The sequence below is a fragment of the Glycine soja genome, chromosome 13 (genome assembly GCF_004193775.1).
Source record: "Glycine soja cultivar W05 chromosome 13, ASM419377v2, whole genome shotgun sequence".
NCBI classification, from domain to species: domain Eukaryota; kingdom Viridiplantae; phylum Streptophyta; class Magnoliopsida; order Fabales; family Fabaceae; genus Glycine; species Glycine soja.
In genome coordinates, this window is record NC_041014.1 from 21,552,323 (window position 1) to 21,574,699 (window position 22,377).

The window sequence follows — 22,377 nt, forward strand, 5'->3', positions numbered from 1 at the left end:
GGCTTGTTAATCAACTGGGGGCAAATTTTGTTTGCTTTTTTCATCTGGGAATGGATTTTAAATTATTATGGGAGATAAGATAAATGACTTTTGAGTTAAAGATAAATGCTTTTTTTCTAAGTGAAGTCGTAGATTTTTACTATTTCAGTTTAATTTTTTTATTTATTTATAACTTCAAAGTTATTTATGTTTTTTTTATCTTACAACTTTGAATGGTACATTTATTTTATTTTTTTATATTTTACAACTTTGAAGTCATTTTTTTTTACCTTTAAATTTTTTTGTTTTAAATTTTTTTATAATGTGGCATTTTCTTTTGTTTTGCTTTTATTTTTTTTTAATTATAAATAATTTTATTTATTTTATTATTAAATAAATATTTTTAATTTTACTTTTTATTAGTTTTATTTAATATCTTGTATATATTTTTTATATGTTTTTATCTAATATATTATACATTTTTTAATATTTTTTATCTAAAATATTTTATATAATTATTGAATATTTTTTATTTAATATATTTAGTATATTTAATATTTAGATAATATTTTAATAATATTATTAAATTTTATTTGCTTTGTAAATGAAATAAATAATATAAAATACTTAAATTTTAAAACACTTTAATTTAAAAATTTAAAAATTTAAGACATTTAAATAAAAATTACATGTTTTTTTTATAACAGCTCATATAAATAAATAGACGATTAATATAATTTTTAATTTTTATATTTCTCTTTAATTTTTATTATTAATCTTATATTAATGTTATTTTTAATTTAATAACTATTTTTATTGTTAAATTATTAGATATTGTTAATAGTTCCTTTATACAAAATAAATAAGATTATTTCATAAATTAAAAGTTAATATTAATAATAAAATATTTTAATATTTGTTTTAAAACTTTAGTTTTCTAAAATTTAAGTATTTAAAATAAAACAAATATTCAAAAAAATATATTAAATAACATTATGTTAATTTTTTATTTCATTTACAAAGTCAATCAAATTCAATAACATTATTAAAAAATTATTTAAATTTTAAATACAAAATATATTAAATAAAAAGTATTCAAAAGTAATATAAAATATTTTAATAAAAAAATATTATAAAATATATAAAATATTAAATAAAATCATGTAAAAAAATATATAGAAGATATTAAATAAAACTAATAACAAGTAAAAAAAATATTTATTTAATAATTAATTAAATAAAATTATTTACAATTTTTAAAAAAAATTGAAAACAAAAGAAAATACAGTTAAATAAAAAAATTCTAAAAAAAACTTTAAATATAAAAAAATAAAAAAATAGGACTTCAAAACTGTAAAATATAAAAAAATAATTAAACTTATAACTAAAATAATAATCATAATAATAATAAGTTGTGTTACGATTGGAAGTTATACATGACGACTTATCTTAATTTTATCATAATTTAAAATGGATCCTCAAATAATAATAAATAAATAAAATTACCTCCATTTAATAAAAAAAAAGCCGTATTTTTCATTCTCAGCACAGTACTGGTTTCACTTTTTGGGCGTGCGATTGATTCTAATTCCGTTCTATGCAACGATGAATAAAAAAGCTTGTGTCGAGGATTGGAAGAGACGAGAAAAAATATGCGTGCGGTAAAAATCACATTTAATTTTAATTTGACATTAAATTATGATTTTATCCGACGACTATTGGTTAATCCTCTCATCTTTCGTAATAACACACTCTTCTTAAATGATATATCTTTTATATATATATATATATATATATAATAATTTGTAATAGGATGACAAATGTAATTTCGTAATCACATGCTTTGTTATTTTTCTTTTCTTGAATTTTGGTATTGAGTCCGGGTTTAAAGAATTAAACATAAAGAAAAAAAAATGGGTCAAGTCTAGCTCAATTGAATTAGTTGCATATAAAAATAAAACTAGTGATTGACATTTTTTGTGATATTAAGGTGCTTTTCAAAGCTTTTTACCAGGAAGAACATGAAAATTCGATTTCATTAATTGCAGGCAACGTAAAGCTTACAACGTTAGAGGCTATCAACATACAGGAAATGAAAAAGAAGAAAACTTGCAAACTTTGGAGTTGAAGACTCATTCACTAAAGATAATTAACAGTGAGTGGGAAAAAGAAACTCAACAACCGAACAATCTCAGCTTCGATCTGAACTTCATCAGATGCTCATTGGGCTTTGAGGATCATTGAGAGCTGAAATCGCTGTCTGAATTTTTATCTTCAAAAAGTCTTCCTCTTTTTCATCTGCCTGAAAACACGTGTATATATATGAAACACTTATTTAAAAAGCAACACAAAACGCACGGGTTAATTATTATTATATATTTCTTTGTGAATATATATATATATACCTTTCACATTATGCAAATATTATTATACATCAAACATGAATCCGGCCTTTTAATCAATCTAGACGATCAACTTTCATCAATATTGTAAGATAAAGTCATCTTTTCAATTAATTTTAGACTTGAGGCATTGGATTCTACCTTCCTGATTGATTAGGACTTCAATTATTGAGTTAAATAAACATTATGTCATTACATGGATCTCCAATGCCCGCATTTAAAAGAAACTTTTCTTTTGGATTAGCTGGAAATATAATTTGATGTGACTACCATCGCAATCATCACTCGTCTTTGTTTTATTTTTAAAATCTATTTAATTAAAAAGCTAATATAGCTAAAAAAAATTATGTTATGATTGACTCAATTTTTCTTAAATTACTTTCAAGATAAAGTTTAAAATATTTTTTAAAAGAATTATTTGTAAATTTAGTTTAAAAATTAATTTTAAAATAATTTTTTCATGCCATTATCTTACATCAATTACTTTAGAATAAAAATCAAACTAAGTACGCAATGAATATATTTGTTAGAATTGTTTAATTGTTATTTAAAGTTTTTTTTTCTCTTTTCTTTTAATAAAGTTAAGCTATTTAATTTTTTAAAAATATATTTACTCCAATTATAATAAAGTGATTAGACATAAATGTTTAATATGTTGAAATTAAAATTTTATTATTCAGATAATATTCAAGTTCGATCGTTGATAATAAATAATTTTTCATTAGATCTTACTTATTTTTGACTAAACTCTAAATTAGTTTAAATTTATCGTTGACAAAAAAAAAATCTAATTTTTTTTTTAAACAAAAGTAAAAATAATTTAAGTCAACCACTGCCTTAAGGTACATAAGTTAACTTACAAATATTCTTATTATCTACAATAAAAATATAAATAGGTGAAAATATTCATTAATTTAATTTTGATGAATTCTGAATGTCACAATTATTGTGTGATTATATGGTGATGCATTTTTTTAAAAAAATAGCTATAATAATAAATTGTATAAAAAATCCATTCAATTATATATGTCAAGTATAATTAAATAAAAGCATCAAAATTGTGAAATGACAAATAAATTCTCATAATTACATTTGAATTTCTATGCTTACTTTTAACTTTTTAAGTTTGAATAAGTACACTGATACTTATCTTTCAAGATTCCATTAAAAAACTAAATCCTTAGACACATCAATTTGAAGACTAATCTAAATCCTTTATATTGAGTTCCACCATAAGCAAACCCTAGCTAACCCTAAAATGAAAAAACTGAAAACACTAACTCAATTTTAAGTTAACTAGCTCAAATTTAAACGAGAAAGGACAAGATCCAGTGAAGTATGTTTTTCAACTATAGAGAATCTCAGCGACGAAAAAAGTATATGTAAAAGTAATTATAAATATTAAAATAAGTTATAAAAAAATGTATAATAAATATAGCAACCATTGGATTCTGAGTGCAGATGAGGATCCATTTCCAGCGCGGAAATTTCATATCAACGACATAATGGTCAGTGAGATTCACCTAATCGCTCTACGTCATCGCAATGATTTTTTGGTTGAACAATTGGGCAATAGGGGAGACCAGCAAATTATCAATTGTTTTAGTTCATATTATGTAATGAAATTTAAATAAGTACATATAAATTCCTCAAAAAAAAGTATATATATATATATATAAAGAATGGTAAAATATATAACAAGAACGTGCTTAAAGTGCATGGTGACTGGGGCAGTAAGATTATTCTATTCAGATTGTGAAACACGTTTTCTATTCTCGGCCTTTCTTCTTATTACGGGGCACTACATCTACCTACAAATATATTATTCTAAAGTTGTATTTTGTCCCCTTCAATTCGTACTACTACAAGCTAGGAAACAAAGCAATATATTTTTTGTTCTTACCATGTTTAATAAAAATAAATGTAATTTTATAATTAATTATTTTGTCAAGTAGAAATGAAAATAAAAACCAAGCAAAATACCAAGAAATTGAATTTGGCTGTGGGAGATGTAAGAAACATGCTGAATATGTTTTCTTACTAGCCAAATGAGAAATAGATAATTTACATTTGACACAACTTGCACTTGCACATACAGAATGGCCAGTCCATATACAATGAAACAAAACAATATGCAGCAAATTAAGAGTCCTAATTCCACGAATCATTCTGGAACACGGTTGTTGTTCGAAATTTCAGGATAATGGGACCACTTTGATTTTTTTTTCTTATCCCGCATAAGTCATGAAATTGAGTCTATTATTTATTAATTTGTTTTCACAGAGGATATCTTCCACTGATTCTAAGCATAAAAATCAGCAAAGTGTTTGGGGAAAAAAAAAATACCAAAGTGGGAGGTGGTCATGTCTCGTGGCCTAATTTTCTCCTAACAAACACGTACAAACTTAAGCACTTGGTGGGCTAATGAAAAAAAGGTATATATTTTCTTTCTTTCCTTTTTTTTTACTGGAAGATTCTTTTATTTCTAAACTATGTATAATTAGTATTCTGAATGTTGATAAATTTGTTAAAATATATACCGTTTAAATTTTCTTAAAATAAATCAAATAGATATTATAAATTTGAAAAAATAGCGTTCATTATATCCTCTAATTAATAAAAAAAATATTGAAATAAATCATAATATTATATAGCTATACCTTGTTGCCTTTTACAGGGCAAAATTTTAGTTAGGTAAAAGTAGAAATTAAAACTAGGTCACGTATTTCCTCAATACAAGGACGCACGAAAAATGAGTATATTAAACCCATTGGAAAAATAAATAAATAAAACCCTCTCCGACAAAGGAAAACATAAAAATATTACTCCACATCCATTTAATTCTTTCACTTACTATTTTTTTATAGATATATATTTAATCCACATCCATTTAAAATATATTATATTATATTTCTTAATAAGAATTTTTATAAAATAAACTTTAATATTTATTCACATTCTTATACCGTGAGTCCGTGACACAATAGAGTCAACCCGTCCCTTAAAGACTTATGTTCACCTAATGAACTTTGAACTACTTAACTAATTAATAGGTTGCGAAAACATAGTTAGTGCTTCATTATCCATGCATCCAATAACAAATACTGATTTAATTCAACCAATTCCTTAATTTTATTTTTATAATTGGATAAATTGGTTGAATTTATACATAAATAAAATGAATAATTAGTAAATAACTGAATTGTATTGTCACCCTAACGTACAACCCAGGAGACATTTACTTTTACTATCACCAACCAACATAGATGCAATTAAGGGTGGACAAATAAGTCAGCAAAAAAAGGGGTGGACAAATACACCCACCCCTCTTCGTGATTTCAACCCTCTCACTTTAGGGTAAATAAATTAAATGTACCCCTCACTTATAGACAACTGGTCGTTTAATGATTTCAAAACATAAGTTTACGAGGAAACAAGTATAAGATAAATAATTTTCATGATTATATATATATACATAATTTTAATATATTTTTAAATTTATCTACATATAATTACTATAACTTTTCATTTATTTATTAAATTATCCCGAACCAAGTATTAGTTTTATATGTAACCAATTCAAGGTCAAAGTTTATGAGGATCCTCTAATATTTTACTAGAATAAAAAGACCTAATTAATTACAATAACTACTTAAAAAACCTCAACAAAAGAGTTCTGTTTTCAATGATCGTGAGATTTTGTAAAATCAACCAATAATTAGATAAGCTTCCTTAAATTTTATCCTAATCTCTTAATACTTATGTTTTCAATACTCACGAGATAGACATGTAACAAAAAAAAAAAGTGGAGGTAGACATGAAAAAAAATGAGTGGAGGAGAGAAAAAAAATGATAAATACTGTATTAATTGAACATAATTTATTTGGCAAAGAAATTATTTAAGGAAGAAGAGTTCTTTCGTTCAACAGTTTTTCTAATGAAAAATAATTCTAAATTTAGTTCTTTAAATTATCCCGTAAATCTTCAAAAAAAAAAAATTAGAGACCAAAATAGTTAGTTTTTTAAAAGATTTCTTTATCATTACTTCATTTTTTAAAAAAATCACTAAATTAGTCAATCAAAAATTTAATCTATCACTAAATTAAATTTTTTTTTATATACAGTCCTTGGTAAAAAAAAATAGATATGATGACATTTTAAATTTTTAAGAGACTAATAATTTGACGATGGATTAAATATTTAAAGGATTGAATTATAACAAAAGTCTTAAAAGATTAATATAGTGATAATTTAAATTTTTAAGAGATTAATTTGATAATTAATTTTTCGAAAGATTGATGAATGTATGCAACTTTCAAAATTAAATTAAGAAATTCTTTATTTATAAGATTCAAACATAAAAATAACTCATTTTTTGGGTTACTTGCAAAAATAATGACAATAACATATTGAATAATTTTTTACAAATATGAATATGGAAAAAAATTATCTTTAACAAATTCCAATCTTGATTCACCAATAGGGAAAAAAAATAATTTCTTCCGTCAAATCTAACCATCTTAATTAGCATCAATATGGAAAAGCTTTTTCCGTTAAAGTTAGCCTAACAGCTGATAAATAGCTGGTCAGGAACTTAAAGATGCTGCTGGATCATCTTTGTTTAAGGCACAATATTCAAGGGATCCTTCCTTGCTTTTTACCTCATCAATTGATTTGAATCGGACAGTACTGCCATAAGGTCCTTAATTTTCATCAATTGACACTGTAATACCCATTATCCCATTAATGGGTTTTCCACTTTTATTAAAGTGGTCCATATACGTTTCCCAGTATATAATATGTGGCCCCCAAAATTCTAGCCGATGAGTATTATTTTATATCCATATAAAGTATATATTATTCTTTTCAAAACTAATTAAATCGTTAAACTCAAATATTAAACAAGTGAATAATTTATTTATATGTTAATTTAAGAAGGGCAAAATGGGAGGGAGACTAACCTCGATGAAGGCTGTCTTCTTCAAAAGCGTGCCTGAAAAAGATGTGATATTGGCCGCAATGACTTTGAGCTTTAAAGATTCGAACACCTCACACAGTTTTACCATTGTGTCTGTCCTTTTACTACATGTCAAGTTCACCACAAACGTCTTCTCTCTCATGTATGTTACCCTCAGCTGATATCCACCAGTTCAAAACCCCCATCATTCATTGGTTATTCACTTTCGTATAACAATAATTATCTTATCACATGCAAGAGATGTGTATAAAAATAAAATATTTTTACATATTTTTCCAACTCATCGTGAACTTAATTATCATACACTCAATGTTTAAGATAGATAAAAAAAGATACTGTAGTAATGAAAATAATAGCCCCAGGAGGAGTTTATAGTAATAATATAAAATATACAAGAGAGATCAAGTACTTGTGAGTTAGAGTTATACCTCAATTATTTCAATTGATGGGGAATTTCTTGAACTGAGAGAATCAAATAGGTGTTCTGTTTTCTTCTTCTTAGACCTGAGCAGAATAGGGAGGTCCTGGTCAAATTCATAGGTTGGATTTTTGAACTTATTCCTAGATTCTAGATCCAAAATCTCAGCTTGGATTCTCTTCTCTTGTTCATGCAAGTGCTGGATGTACTCTATAGCATCCTTAATGATAGAAGCCTTATCCATCTGTGCACATTAATTGGTCAGGTGATCAACAACAAATTAAGTAATATGCAGATAGATAGAGAATACATGTACCGGATTTACTGTACCAATAATTTAACCCTCTATTCAGAAAACGAAATATATGATGAACAATAATAATTGCTAGTTTAATTAATTAAGGTGATGGAGTACCTTGGTAATGTTGGGGACCACTGCTCTAAGTGCCAAAAGCCTATCGTTGAGCTTCTTCCTTCTATTCCTCTCGGAGACAATGTTCTTAGATGCCACCGATGAAGAAGCACCGGTGCCGTCCGGGGAGCTTGAATCATAGTACCATGAGACCGCTTCCCCATCCATTATTGCCCAGCTGCATGCATACATGTGCCATCACCAAAACTAATTCATACCATCCACTTAATTATTTAATTATGTGTTATATAATCAACATGTGGTTGATATGAGTTTGGATCTTCCTTAAATAAGATATATGTATCAAATTCAAGCACATTATAGTCAAAAATTAGGTTCTCTTACAAAAATTAGTTATTGATATATACTTTGCATCAAGCATGGTTACCGTGAATGAAAAAAATATATACATACAAGAACATGATGAGGGGTTATTTGATTAATAAAATTAAGTAAATTTTGGAGAGTAATTAATTAACGAAATATGGTTGATTAGATATAATACCTGCCAAGGTCTTCGTTTGGGAAAAACAGGTCGGTCTCCGGCAAGTAGCCGTACTGATCCTCACCAATATTCTCCATGGTTTGACGACGGACACAAGCTCGTGCGAGGAATTAACGATCGAACGATTTATAGAAGTGAGGGAATAAAGATGCGCCAAGCCAAGGAGTTGGTCTTTTATTATTATTATTATTATTGGTCTGTTTTCATCACTTTTATTTCCCTCTGCTGCGTGGGATATATGTATATATAGATGATGGGAATTAATGTTGTTGTCCGTCACGCACTCACTGTCTTCGTTTCTGATGTTTGCTCTTTCCTCGAAACGTCGATCCAGACCGTCAAACAATGTCTGGTCTGTGCGGCCGCGTTATTCACATTATGAATTCAACCATACTTTTTGTACCCTTCAAAAATACTATATAACTTTAGATCTTGCATCATAAACTTCTGTTTATTTATATTTATATATATATAAAAGTTATTCATAATTACATTTTTTATCTCCTAACTTGTATTTCTTCATAATTTATCCCAATTTTTTTTTAAAAAAATTTACTCCATTTTCTTTTAATTTTTTTTAGTGAATTTTATCTTTAACTTTAATATTATTGTGGGCATGTCATGCCAACTCAATGATAAAAGATAAAATTTATAAATTTTTTAAAAGTTAGAAATAAAATACGTATTTAAATTTTGAAAATAAAATATCTATATATATATATATGATTATTTTTTTATATTTGATTATTACTTGTTAAATTGTTTAGTAGATATTAGGAGTTGGTTTGAAAGAAGTGAAAGTGGAAAGAAAAAAATTGAAAAGTAAGAAAACACTCATAAGATTTTTTTTTATTTGGTTAAAGAAAAAATAAAATAAATATTTAAAATTAATTTCAAGAAATAAAAAATGAAATGTTTTTTCTTTAATTTAATTTTTTAAAAATCCTATTTATTTTATTTTCTCTTTACCAAGGGTAAAAGTATAAGAGAATCTATACGGCGTATTCATTGATGAAGGATGTTGAAGATGTGAGGAGAATTGGAGAGAGTAGAGTAATAAGAGCAGGTAAATTTAGAATTGTAATTTATTTCTTATATAAGCTGATGTATGTATGATTTTTTGTTGCTGTTGGAAATGACGTAAGTAGGGTATAGGTTAGGTTATATGCCCCAGTCATCAATTATAAGTAGTTTACTTTAAAAAGATAATAAATAAATAAATAATAGGCAATGAACTGTTCATATTGCGGGGCGCAATTTGGTCAAACCGTTTATACCCAGCCACAGTGTGCACGAGGATGCATTTTTTCTGCTCTTCCCCGTCAATTACTTCTATGTTTTCTTTTAGATTGATAAATATATATATATATATATATATATATATGTAAAATAACCGTCTCAATCAATGAAAGGATACGTTGATAAAAAATACTGTAGTATATTAAATAAATTTAATTAACATGAACTTATTTTAGTGATTACAAAAAATATATAAAATTATTAAAATAGATATATTTTAATTTTTTAATTTAAAATGTAAAAAAATAATTAATAAAACTAATTTGTAATATTTTTTACAGTATATGAAATTTAATTTATTATATAAAATATTAATTTTATAAATTTAAGTAAATCTTTTTAGAAGAAAAAATAATTTAATTTAATAGAATTCAATGATGGCAATATATATTAAAAATAATTTAATAATTAGTCTAAAATTTATTTAGTAAATATATTATTATAAAATTTTAATTAAAGAATTTAACTTTAAATTTAAATTAAAAATCTAAAATACAAATTAAATTTCAAGAACAAATTTATAAATATTTTAAAATATCAAAATTTTACTCGATCTTAAATATAAGTAAAAATAATATAAAAATTGTTTGTTCCTTAGCCTCATATATAAGCAAATATGAAATAACTTTGTCTTATTTAATTAGACTATATATTTAAAATATCCTTAATTTAATATGAATTTTATGTTTTATATCAAGTTCTAATGAAAAAAGATAGTTTTAAAAAAATTAATTGGAATTAACATGATTTAATAAAAACTAATTTTTTTAATAAGTGTAAAATCATTTTTTTATAAGTGAGACAAGATGGAGTATTTAACTATATTATTTACTTATTTAGGAGACGTTATTTTATTTCATGTAATGAATGTATTTTAAAAAATTTATTTTCAAAATGTAATATAAATTATTTTAATTAATAAAAAATAAATTTAAAATATGATTTAAAAATATTTTACTATACATAATATTAATCAAATATATTTAAGTATTAATTACAAAATTTAAAATGTTTAAAACTTATATGTTATATTGTTCAATAAAGCTTTTGGAAGATAAAAAAATATTTTATTTAAGAAAAATCTAATAATATCAATATATATAATATTTAGTAAATAATCCAAAATTTATTTAATGAATATATTATTTTAATTAAAAGTTCAACTACTAAACTGTAAATTATTTTCTTAAAAAATTGAATTATAAATTAAGTTTAAAGAATAAATATTTATAATATGAAAATTTATTTTAACTAAATTATTTCATTTTTCAATAGTATTTTTTATTCATGTAATGAAATTAATGATAAATCAAAAACTAATATTTTTAATTTTTAAATATAAATAATTTTAAAACACATTATGATCTCACAATAGATAAATATAATTGAAAATAAACTAAAATATGTGTGAATTATCCGCATGTGAAACACTAAAATGTGGTGAATAAGTGAAAAATAATGAATGTTTTAAGTCGAGTTAGGATTCGAAAGGAGAATAACTTGAATAATTTCTCTAACAAGTTATTAAGAAATGTTGTCACTACCAATTAAATTAAATTTTTTTCTTGAACTTTAGATTTTACTTTTCATGTATTATTATAAAATTTTGGTCTAATTTTACTTTTCAGTTCCTATTGTATCAACTATGTGATTTTAATATCTCATATTTTAATTGCGTTAATTAGGTCAAGTATTACAAATGAACTATTGTAGTTCTTAAGTTTTAATTATAATGATTAGATCTTTCGAATATCATAATCATGTGATTTTAATTTTTTCATTACAAGAATTCTATCAATGTGTCATTGAGATATGATGTCACATGATAATATTGTTAACATGCCATGTTGATTGATCTGGTTGCATGATTCCTGTTTTGATACGTGTAATTTTAAAATCTCAAATTTCATAACTGTGTGATTTTATTAATGAGTAAAATCATATCATTATAAAATTACTAGACTTAATTAAAAAGGGTTTAAGTATAATTTTTACTTGTAATTTAGTATTTTTTGTTTTAGTTCTTATAAAATGTGTTTATTTTTTTTTCATAAATATTCTAGATAATGCTTTGAATAGAAAATAAATATAAATATTTTAAACAGTAAACAAATATTATTTAAAGTATTTTAAGAATAAAAAGTTAAAAAAATACATTTTACAAGAACTAAAACAAAATAAAAATAACAGGGAAAAAAACAAAAAAAAAATTAAATTACAGGAAAAAATGTATTTAAATCATTAAAATAAAAAATTTAATTGGAAATTATAAAATAATATAGACACCTAAATGTTAATTTAACCTTCACAATATAGTCATATTCTAATATTTTTAGTGTTCAATTTCAATCATGAATTTATATTTTTAATATAAAATATTAACATGAAATTTCACTTACACACACCATGTCTATGGTTGTTACGTGTAGTAGCCGCTACATGGCTAACTGTTTATTTTTTCATGCTTTTTTTTTTTAAATTGAAAAGAAAGATAACAGAAAGTAGGGAATGATTTGTAATAGTTATAAGGATAAAATAGTAATTTCCAAATGTAATCATAAGAATAAAATACAAAAAAAAATGTATACACAAAAATCCAAAAATCCTTATTTCTTTTGTATATATATAGTTAAGTTATTATAGATATATATGAGATATTTTTAAAAAAAAATATTAATAGAAGAAATAATAAAAAAATAAAAATTGAATTAATATTTACTTAATTTCTTTTTAGTAGTGCATATTATTTATAGTTTTAATTTACACATAAAATTAATAATAAATATTTTTGTTAATCTTATTCTTTATTAAATAAGTATTTGTTAAAACTTTAAAGTTAAATATTTAAATAATTATAAAAAAAATTCGGTCCCCTTTGTAATCTTAGTCAGTCCCAGCCTGGCATTGACTTTATTGAGAACTAATTGAGATTTGACACTTGTTGGCTTGATGACCACTGGCCAACTTCATGCATAATAACTTTCAAAGAAAGTCCTTATAATTTACACATCGTTAAACTCTGTCCCCCCATAAAGCAGTTACATGCATGCATTTCACTCAAGAACAAGGACGTATGTGCCATCTTTACAAATGACACCTTTGCTATAAAAAACTTCTTCATGTTCACACTCCATCGATACAAGGCTGTCAGTGAGAGTAATTCATTTTAAAGAAGTAAAAATCAATAATAATTATTATATATATATAAGTAAACAAAAAATCATAAAATTTTAATATATTTAACCAAGTAACTTGTGTACCTTATAATTATCCTCTACATATATGATTTCATGTTTTAAAATTGTTGAATGATTAATTAAAATAAATTATAAACAAGGTGAGAAATTAGAGACAATATATAAAAATAGAAAATAGAAGATAAAAATTGTTAATACATACTTATATTTTTTTATAGAGTTATAAAAATGACTAACATTGACCCACCTTAATCGACATATTTGATGGATCAATTCTATTCGACTTATTTTTCAATGAGTCTTAAAAATGCTGAAAAGGATCTATCCATCATGGATTGATGGGTTAAACAAGTTGACCCACTTAATTTTTTTAAATATTAAAAAAACAAAATTTAATATAAGATCATTTTTTTAGAAAAATAAATTCCAAAAAAATTAAATACATTTGTGTTTGTATTTGTCTATAAATTTTAATTATTTTGAAATTTTCAATTAAAAAAATTAATTTTTTTAAAGAAAAAAAATATTACAAGTTCAACAAGCCAAATAATTCCATCACAATTTCTTTTTCATGATTACACATGCAAGATAATCATTACAAGTCTAACAAGACAACAAATATTTACATGAAAAAAGTATTCCATGATCATAAAATAATCTAAAAACAATTATTAAAAGTTATTATTTTTTTAATGAGTTAGTGATTCAATCCATCCTTCCACGGGTTTAATCTGGATGGGTCAAGTCATAGGTGAACCAGATTGAATTTTCAAGCTAATAAAAAATTGTAATTTTTTAGAAACAAGAAATAATTTATTAATCTTGAATACCTTCTGGAATCTTATATCATCATAAGATTCTGTGGCCGAAAAAATGACCTTTAATTGAAAATCCCGATAGACAAAAAAGGAATTAACCTTTTGAGTGGTGGTAGTTAGATAAAACATTTCTTAGAACTCATAAAAAAAATGATAAAACATTTCTTAGAAACAATAAATTTAGTAGAATATATCATTGAGCAGCTATTATAAGATTGAAAAAAAAAATGAATGGAGTCTATGGAGAAATAAAGGTAAAATAGGACAATTAAGAGTAAATTGAGAATACTGAACAAATGTAAGAAAATTTAAAAGAGAGATGTTTAAAACCGGAAGTTAAATATCCTCCAAACTAATCCAAAAAATGCATTACTATATCATATTATGCAGTAGAGATCCAAAAACATCAGTTTTCATTAATTTATATTACGGTTTATTTTTAGACCGGTTTAAATTTAAACGCCCCTATCACCATATGTATATTGCTGAATTAAGTGAGCTAGTCTTTCTTGATAGGATTAATTACTTTGAGTACATAAAAGTCAGATTGATTTTACATTCGAATCATCAAATGCCATGGCATTATAAAATACCCTCCAGCAGACAAGTTTTTCTTTTGGAATTGAAGTTAAAAGTAACATCTACAGCTACGCGTAAAAGAAATCACGTTTAGCCAGATAATGATAAGCTTTTATGTATCGAAGGTTCACCCTCAATATTTGACCAACCCTTGCTGGCATGATCAGAATTAGAAAATTTCCCTCATCACCGAAAGCAACGTTCGACAATGATAATTTTAAATTCTTTCATCATGTTTTTTTTACAAGTTCTCTTTATTAGCTCATTAAAGATATTTAACAAATAACTATATTATTTTTAGCTATTATTGTAGGATACTCATCAACAAAACTCTTTAATAATAAAATTATTTTTAAAAAATTCAATTTAATAAATTAATTAAGTGAAGGATGCCAATGATTAAGATAAAGAGGGAAAGCAAAGGGAGGGGGAGAAGTTCTAAAAATAAGGAAAAAATCCTCCGACATTTATTGCGTGCGTTCTTTACGTTGAGGTTACAACTTAGGCACCCTTTTGCACCACCACCTATAACACTAACATTTCCATCTCAACTCTTGCTCTTTACCATAATATATCTATACCAATATATATAAAGTTTGTGTAACTATTTTACTATCCATACTTTTTAGATCATTTTTTTATTTTTAATAATATTAAAATAGTAATAATAATTAATCATCTTTAATCATACAGATTAAAACTGACTTACTTATTAATCAGATAGTCACCCACTAATCACTCTCCATTTTATCTTTAAATCATTTCTTTGAATTTTAAAATTTTCTTTTAACTTATATTAACTTTCCACTACTTTTATATTATTATTTTTTTATTCTATCATTTTTATTAATTATATTTAACTTCTATTTTTTTATTATTTAAAAAATTTAGAGAGACACGACCCTAATATATATATAAGGCACCGTTAATACTTCACCTCTTTCTCTTACTTTGGTTTGTTTCTGGGAGGAGTGAGCAAAAAATATTATTCTACGTCGTCTACATCATCTGTATGGAGATATTTGCAACCCCGTTATTACATGAAGAGGCCTAAACGACTGGCATTGGTCCTTATCATTTGTGTATCGATTACATGGCTTTTCATTTGATCGCAAATCGCTCAATAGGGGACGCCAGGTCATTTCAATATATATTTATTCTAATGTTCTTTGACATGAACAAATTAGGATTGTCAAAATTGTTATAAACTTGAAATCACTATCCTTCTTTTGTAAAATTCTACAAGAGATTTGGAAAAAGAAAAATAGTAACACAGAAGAACGCTAATCATCTTTCTTTTTTTATTTTTGCATTTAATTGTTGTTTTGTAAAAGAAATAAAAAAGTTTTAAAGTCTAGAAGGACGGGGGTGGGGTACCGTATAGCTTTTTATAGTCTCATCTCACCCCAAAACATTTGATATCATTGTTAATGCATTGATTTAAGTATTTTGAACTTGCTTTTGAAGTCTTATAATGGCTTGGATTTTTTAAATATAGTTCTTTAAGCTATTTCTCTCTCTCTCTCTCTCTCTCGACCAGGATGAGGATGACAATTTGAAATTAACAGAAGTTACTCGCTTACGAAATACAGTAAGATGTGCAATTTTGATTATCTAGAGGGTTGCTGCTATACTTTTTAGTTTTTGGGCTTAGTGATTCGGCTTAGTTTGAGTTATTGGAAATTGCAGCTAGACGATATAAAGGGCCATATGAAAGAATCGACAGAAAGTATCCAAGATGATGAAGTCAATAAATTCACCAAGGATATTTCTGTTGAGGATGATCCTATTAATATAAAACGAAGAGATATAGTAAAAGATGTCATGCTTCATGCTTGGACATCTTATGAAAAGTATGCATGGGGAAAGGATGAACTTAAGGTTTTTCTTAATATTTTCTCAACTTTCTGGTTAATCCACTAATTGATTTGAATATTATGATTGATGCTTTGGTTTGCTTCCCGCTTCTTTTTTATTAAGGGATTTGAGTTGTATTATTTTTAATAGTTTGTTAGTTACTCATTGTAAAGAAACAAGTTGATCAACTAACCTTTCATTGCAAATCATTAAGTTGATTTTTTTTAGATAAAGCATCGTTAAGTTGATTTTTATGATATACATTCATGTCATTTACACAATTTTTATTTTTATTTTCTGACTAGGTGGCCAACAAGTAAAGCCTATAAGTGAGATTAGAGAGTAAAAAGTTATTCTCTCACATTTCTTGTTACAACTGCAATAAATTTAAGATATTAACTTGAATCTGGTTACAATCACAAATTTTGTAAGCTTGGGAATGGGATGGGCTTTTTCCTAAACTAACATCACCTCACACCTCAAAATAAAACTCAACCTATCCCATAAAAAGCATATTAGAAGTTGCACCTTACCGCCCCACCCTACATATATAATATTCTTAATTAAATTTATATAACAGTCAATAATCTTAAAATTAATCTATCACATCTTATAAATTGAGATGCATTAAATTGCTAAATCAATGGAGATTTATTAGGTTATGAAAAAAGGATATTGCTTAATATGAATAAACATTAACTGCATTGCTTGCTAAGACAAAACATGGTACTTATTTAGATGAAGAGTGTGGGATGGGGTGGGGCAATTTGATGCCAAACCCACACCCACATCACAACACTATTCCACCCTCTGTCCCATAGTAGGGCAGCTCCTTAACTCTCCCTATGCAGGGTAGGATAAGTTAGGTAGCCATTAAAACTTGAAAATTTGCTTCATAAGGAGGTGGAGGCAATCCTTTTGATCCATCAAGGGATATATGAATTTTTACATAACAAGACACAATAATATGTGCACATAATTCTCTGTACAACTAAAATTTATCTAGAGTGCAGATTAAAAGCAGTAACAAATGTGTCTGTGCATGCTCTTATTTAAATCCTTTTTGTTTTATGCTAATCTAGAGTTTGGAATGGTCTTCCCTATGAAAATATTTTCTATCTTTCATTCACATTTTGGATTTTTCATTTCATCCTTGGTAAAATTTAAACTAAGCAGCTAATTAGTTTGTTATTCCTTTCACAGCCACAATCTAGGAATGGTGTTGACAGTTTTGGCGGTATGGGGGCAACTTTAGTAGATTCACTCGACACATTATTTATAATGGGTCTTGATGTCCAATTCAAAAGGGCTACAGAGTGAGTTGTACATTATTTTTAATACAATTGATTATGGAATCTGCTATGCGTGACTCAAAATGTTTGTGTATATTCTTACTTTCTTCTTGCAATCCTTTTCAACTTTGCTACAAGTTGAATTGGAGAAACAAAAAGGAGAAAGGATTTCCTCTATTTTCTACACTATTTTTTTTGTTATTGTACATAGTTCTAGTTTCTGTGTTCAAGGATTGGTTACGTTCAAAGCATCTAATATAATAAATATTGCAGGAATATTGCATTTTCACAAGAAAACTGAAGTTAGTGTGTTCGAGACAACCATAAGGTTGAATTAGAAGGTTCAATCTTAGTTTTGTTGAAATGATTTCTTTCCCTCCTAATAGTTGTTGTAACTCTGCTAATTGCAACAAATTTTGCTTTCTAGTTCATTTTATCTCATTTGTCTATTATTTTGGTCTAGAGTTCTAGGTGGCCTTCTCAATGCTTATGATCTCTGTGGTGAAAAAGTTTTCCTTGAGAAGGCTAAAGATCTTGCAGATAAGTTATAGCCTGCTTGGAATACACCTTCAGGAATCCCCTATAACAGAATTAACTTGGCATATGGAAATACAAATAACCCTACATGGGCGCGGGTATGTTTTGTCCTCACTATGTACTTCATTTATTTATCATATTATTATCTTTAACAAAAATAAGTTATGGTTTATATCAGAATGATTATTTCAATATTTGTTTGACTTAAATATTTAGATCATGTTCACCTTTAACATTAATTTTCGTTGATTGATCAATGGGATCCTTTGGTTGAATAATGGTCCGATTTTCTGTCCCGTCACTATAGGTTCTAGGTAATGCTATCTTGATTCTCACTGCATTTGTAATGGTGGAATGGATACAACTGAATGTGATGGTCTCATTTTAAGCAATAATTTTCAAAATTTGTCTAGTACACCTATAGACTATAGTGAATTTTTGTAGCTCACTCTATGTTCTTAATTGATCGTTCTCTATCACTAGGAAAACAGTATTCTTGTGGATTCTGGTTCAGAGCAACTTGAATTTATTGCTCTCTCTCAACGGACAAATGACCCCAAGTACAAGGAAAAGGTAACCTCTTATTGCTTTTTGTGTGCTTCCTGACTATTTTTTACTATAAAAATTGTCAACTTTGTATGACTTTTCCTTTAGTTGAATTAGTTCCAATATTCTAGTTTTTCACATCACTAACCATATTGATTTTGAGAATGTTATGATTTTGCCTTTTGATTATTTCAGGCTGAAAAGGTCATCAAGGGTCTTTATGAAACTTTTCCAGAGGATGTTGCTTCCTATAAACATCAATCCACTTACTGGAACAAAATCAAGTGGAGCAGCTACATTTGGTGCCATGGATGACAGGTAGTGATACTGATAATAACTTATAAGATAATATTATTGTCATATGCATGATCTTATAATTGCTGGCTACCTAGGTCTTCAAATAAAATTCAATTGCAACTTCAAGCAAGTTTTTGTTGAACTTTTTGCCTTTCATGAGCCTTACAAAACATAGAAGATATTACAAATGGGTTGTTAAAGCTTCATGAGGAATAGAACAATTTAATGATAATTGAATATGATAGACTTTAACGATCTATTTAAGCTACCCTTGTTCATGTGCTGTGATTATTGAGAATATGGAGCAAATTAGAGTTATCGATGTATCTATTCTGAAAGGATGCACGATGATTTTGAATACGTTAACATGCAACATAGTGATGGTTCACCTATTAGCAAAGATGTTTTCATGCATGCATAAACTTGACATATTTAAAAGGAATAACATTGATGAACTATACAAAAATTGATTTCTCAACTCAACTAATTTTATCTTTTGTTGATTGGTAATTGTGGCAATGTGGATCACGACTTGACGACAAAAAGAAAAATAGAGGAGTTGTCATTAACATTTATTAAAGGAAAAACGACAGAAAGATCTTTTTTATCCTTGCCTAGGTTATAGACTGCTTGACAATTTTCAATTACTTGATTCTTCAAATATTTAACAAGGTTGTCGATTTATATGTTGTAGCTTCTATGAGTATCTACTCAAGGCTTGGATACACGGGAACAAGACTGAAGTTGTAACGTTTTATAGGTAATGAACTTGGAATATTGGTTGTCCTTTGAAAAATGAAGCAATTTTATTATCTTTGGCAAGAAGTTACTGATACAACCATCTTATGTCACAAATCATACACTTGACTTTGCCTCACACTAATCTACCATGTACAAATTTTGTTGCCATAAATTTGTGAAAGAAGCCAAAGTATTATGGAATAAGCAACAAAGTATTGTGACAAACATGCCTTCACTTTCTTCTATGATTTAGTCTCGTGTTTCCTACCTGGTCTGATAAGCTACACATTTGGCAAATCCCTTTACAGTACTTCTCTGATATGAAAGTTCAAACTTTGAATTAAGCATATATTTGGAACATATTTAAATGTGCGAACAAATGGTGCATCCAGGGAAATGTGGGAGAAATCAATGAAAGGTCTTCAAAGCTTGATTTGGAGGTCAACACCATCTTTTACATGCCTAGTCAAAGGCTTGGAAATGCAGCCTTTGACTAGGTGCTATTTTGAAAAGGAAGTCTATTTTAGCCTTAGCCGAGTATGTAAGAATCTTTTATTTTGTTTCCTTTTTAGATGGATGAATTAGCATGTTTTGTTCCTGGAATGCTGGCTCTGGGATCTTCTAACTATGGCCTTGGAGAAGCTGAAAAATTTATGGCACTTGCAGAGGAGGTAATGGCTATAGAAGTATTTCTACTAAATAGTTACTCAATTTGACTAGAAACATTGAGTCTTTCAAGCTATTCAAACTGTGATGACCTCCTCGTCAAGGGGTAATGAACAAAAAGAAATATGAATAAACAAGCCCATGGAAAAAGAAAGACTTATGAAAAGGGCTAGTTGTTGCTACTCCTGAATGTTAGTAAGTGACCTTCCAAATTCCAATAGTTGGTAATATAGAAGTTGACAATTATATTTTTTCCTCTATCAACAATTCTCCTATAATTTTTAAATGATAGAAACATATAATTTCAAGTATATGATGTTTAAATATTACCCAATTCTCGATTGTTTTGAAAAACAGTGTCGCACCTTTTCTTGCCTTTTCCCCTAGGAAGTGGAATTTTCATTTAGAATAAAATAAAGAATTAGGTTGCATCTTGTGGCTAAGCTGTAAATTCTCTTTCAGGTCCAACCTCACAACATTCTAGTTTTAGATTTGATAGAATATTGTGTTATTTTTTTCAAAAAGGAAAGGGTTTTGATGATAATTACTGATTTGTGCTTGAAATATATTGGTTTCTATTGCTATTTTTCTTTCAAACTTCACTAAATTCCAATGCATCCTGTTCTGCAGCTTGCATGGACTTGCTACAATTTCTATCAGCTAACACCAACTAAATTGGCAGGAGAGAGCTATTACTTTAGCAATGGACAGGTTTGAATCTTTAATTCTCACATTGCTAGTCAAATCCCCCACGATGTTATGTGCTAAGGTTAAGAAAATTGTAGGTTGAGTGTTGGTACCTCATGGAATATCCAAAGGCCTGAAACAATTGAGTCTCTATTCTACCTTTGGTGTTTCACTGGAAACAAAACATACCGAGAATGGGGTTGGAATATTTTCCAAGCATTTGAAAACAAGTCTCGGATTGAGACAGGATATGTTGGACTCAAAGATGTAAGAAATTCATAAGCTGCTTCAATATTTTCTCCTGCATGATTTACTATCAACCCTGAAAAAGTTGTGCATGCATTTGTTAAGTATTCTCATATTGGGGTGAAATGATCATAAACTATGAATGTTCAATCAAGAACTAATTGGTTTCATAGATTTTTTCTTTCTTTCTTTCTTTCTCTTTGTTCACTTCATATATTCTAAAGAAAATTGCACAATGAAGCATTTGCCTGTTTTATACATTGTGCACTACTAAACATAACTATGGCTAATTGCTCAGGTGAATACTGGTGCAAAAGACAATATGATGCAGAGCTACTTCCTTTCAGAAACACTCAAGTACCTCTATCTCTTGTTTTCTCCTCCATCAGTCATTTCTCTTAATGAATGGGTGTTCAACACTGAGGCACACATCTTAAGAATTATGACTAGAAGTGCGCATGAAGAGAGTGGTGAACAAGAAGAGGTGTTTCCACGTCATTTGCATGGTAGAAAAGAAGGTCGAATTGATTATAAGTAGTTAAGGAGTTGTTGCTTTAGGATTCTCGTAAACAGATCTTGAAGCATAGTTCTCTACTCTCAAGTTTGATCCAGGACTTCAACCTTGTGCTGTGGACACATCATCTGTTACTATCTATGCATGAGAATGATTCATCATTTTGATTAACGATATTTCTCAGGGGACTACTTGTTTTGCTTTACCAACAGAGTTAGGTTGTCTGTCTATGGTGAACAATACTTGGAAGCTCGGTTTATTGGTGTACTTAGTAGGATAAAAATGTGGGTGTAAATGCCTAGGTAGAGATAGAGACCATTCTACTTAATTTTTTTACCATCTTTTACATAATTGTAAATTCTTGTGTATTAGTTGCAACTGTGAGTAAGTTATCCAATTTTGAAAAT

At 26.9% G+C, this 22,377-nt stretch overlaps 1 protein-coding gene, 1 long non-coding RNA gene and 1 pseudogene across 3 annotated transcripts; 2 read left to right on the forward strand and 1 right to left on the reverse strand.

Annotated features, from left to right (window-relative positions):
* Positions 1-1,983: 1,983 nt before the first annotated feature.
* Positions 1,984-9,040, reverse strand: LOC114380794 (transcription factor bHLH35-like). Of its 2 annotated transcripts, none has more exons than XM_028339844.1 (5): positions 8,695-9,040; positions 8,193-8,367; positions 7,788-8,021; positions 7,343-7,516; positions 1,984-2,277 (listed from the first exon to the last, which is right to left on the reverse strand). In XM_028339844.1, exons 1-5 carry the CDS (start codon positions 8,769-8,771, stop codon positions 2,254-2,256), a joined length of 684 nt encoding a protein of 227 aa, XP_028195645.1. In that variant the 5' UTR covers positions 8,772-9,040; the 3' UTR covers positions 1,984-2,253. The 2 variants fall into 2 exon arrangements, with proteins under 2 accessions (XP_028195645.1, XP_028195644.1); XM_028339843.1 differs by having other exon boundaries at positions 1,984-2,281.
* A 6,886-nt stretch (positions 9,041-15,926) lies between these two features.
* On the forward strand, positions 15,927-17,749 carry LOC114382138. Its single transcript, XR_003660188.1, has 3 exons — positions 15,927-16,178; positions 16,277-16,468; positions 17,648-17,749. It is a non-coding gene; the product is annotated as an uncharacterized LOC114382138 (long non-coding RNA).
* A 409-nt stretch (positions 17,750-18,158) lies between these two features.
* LOC114382137 lies at positions 18,159-22,377 on the forward strand (annotated as a pseudogene).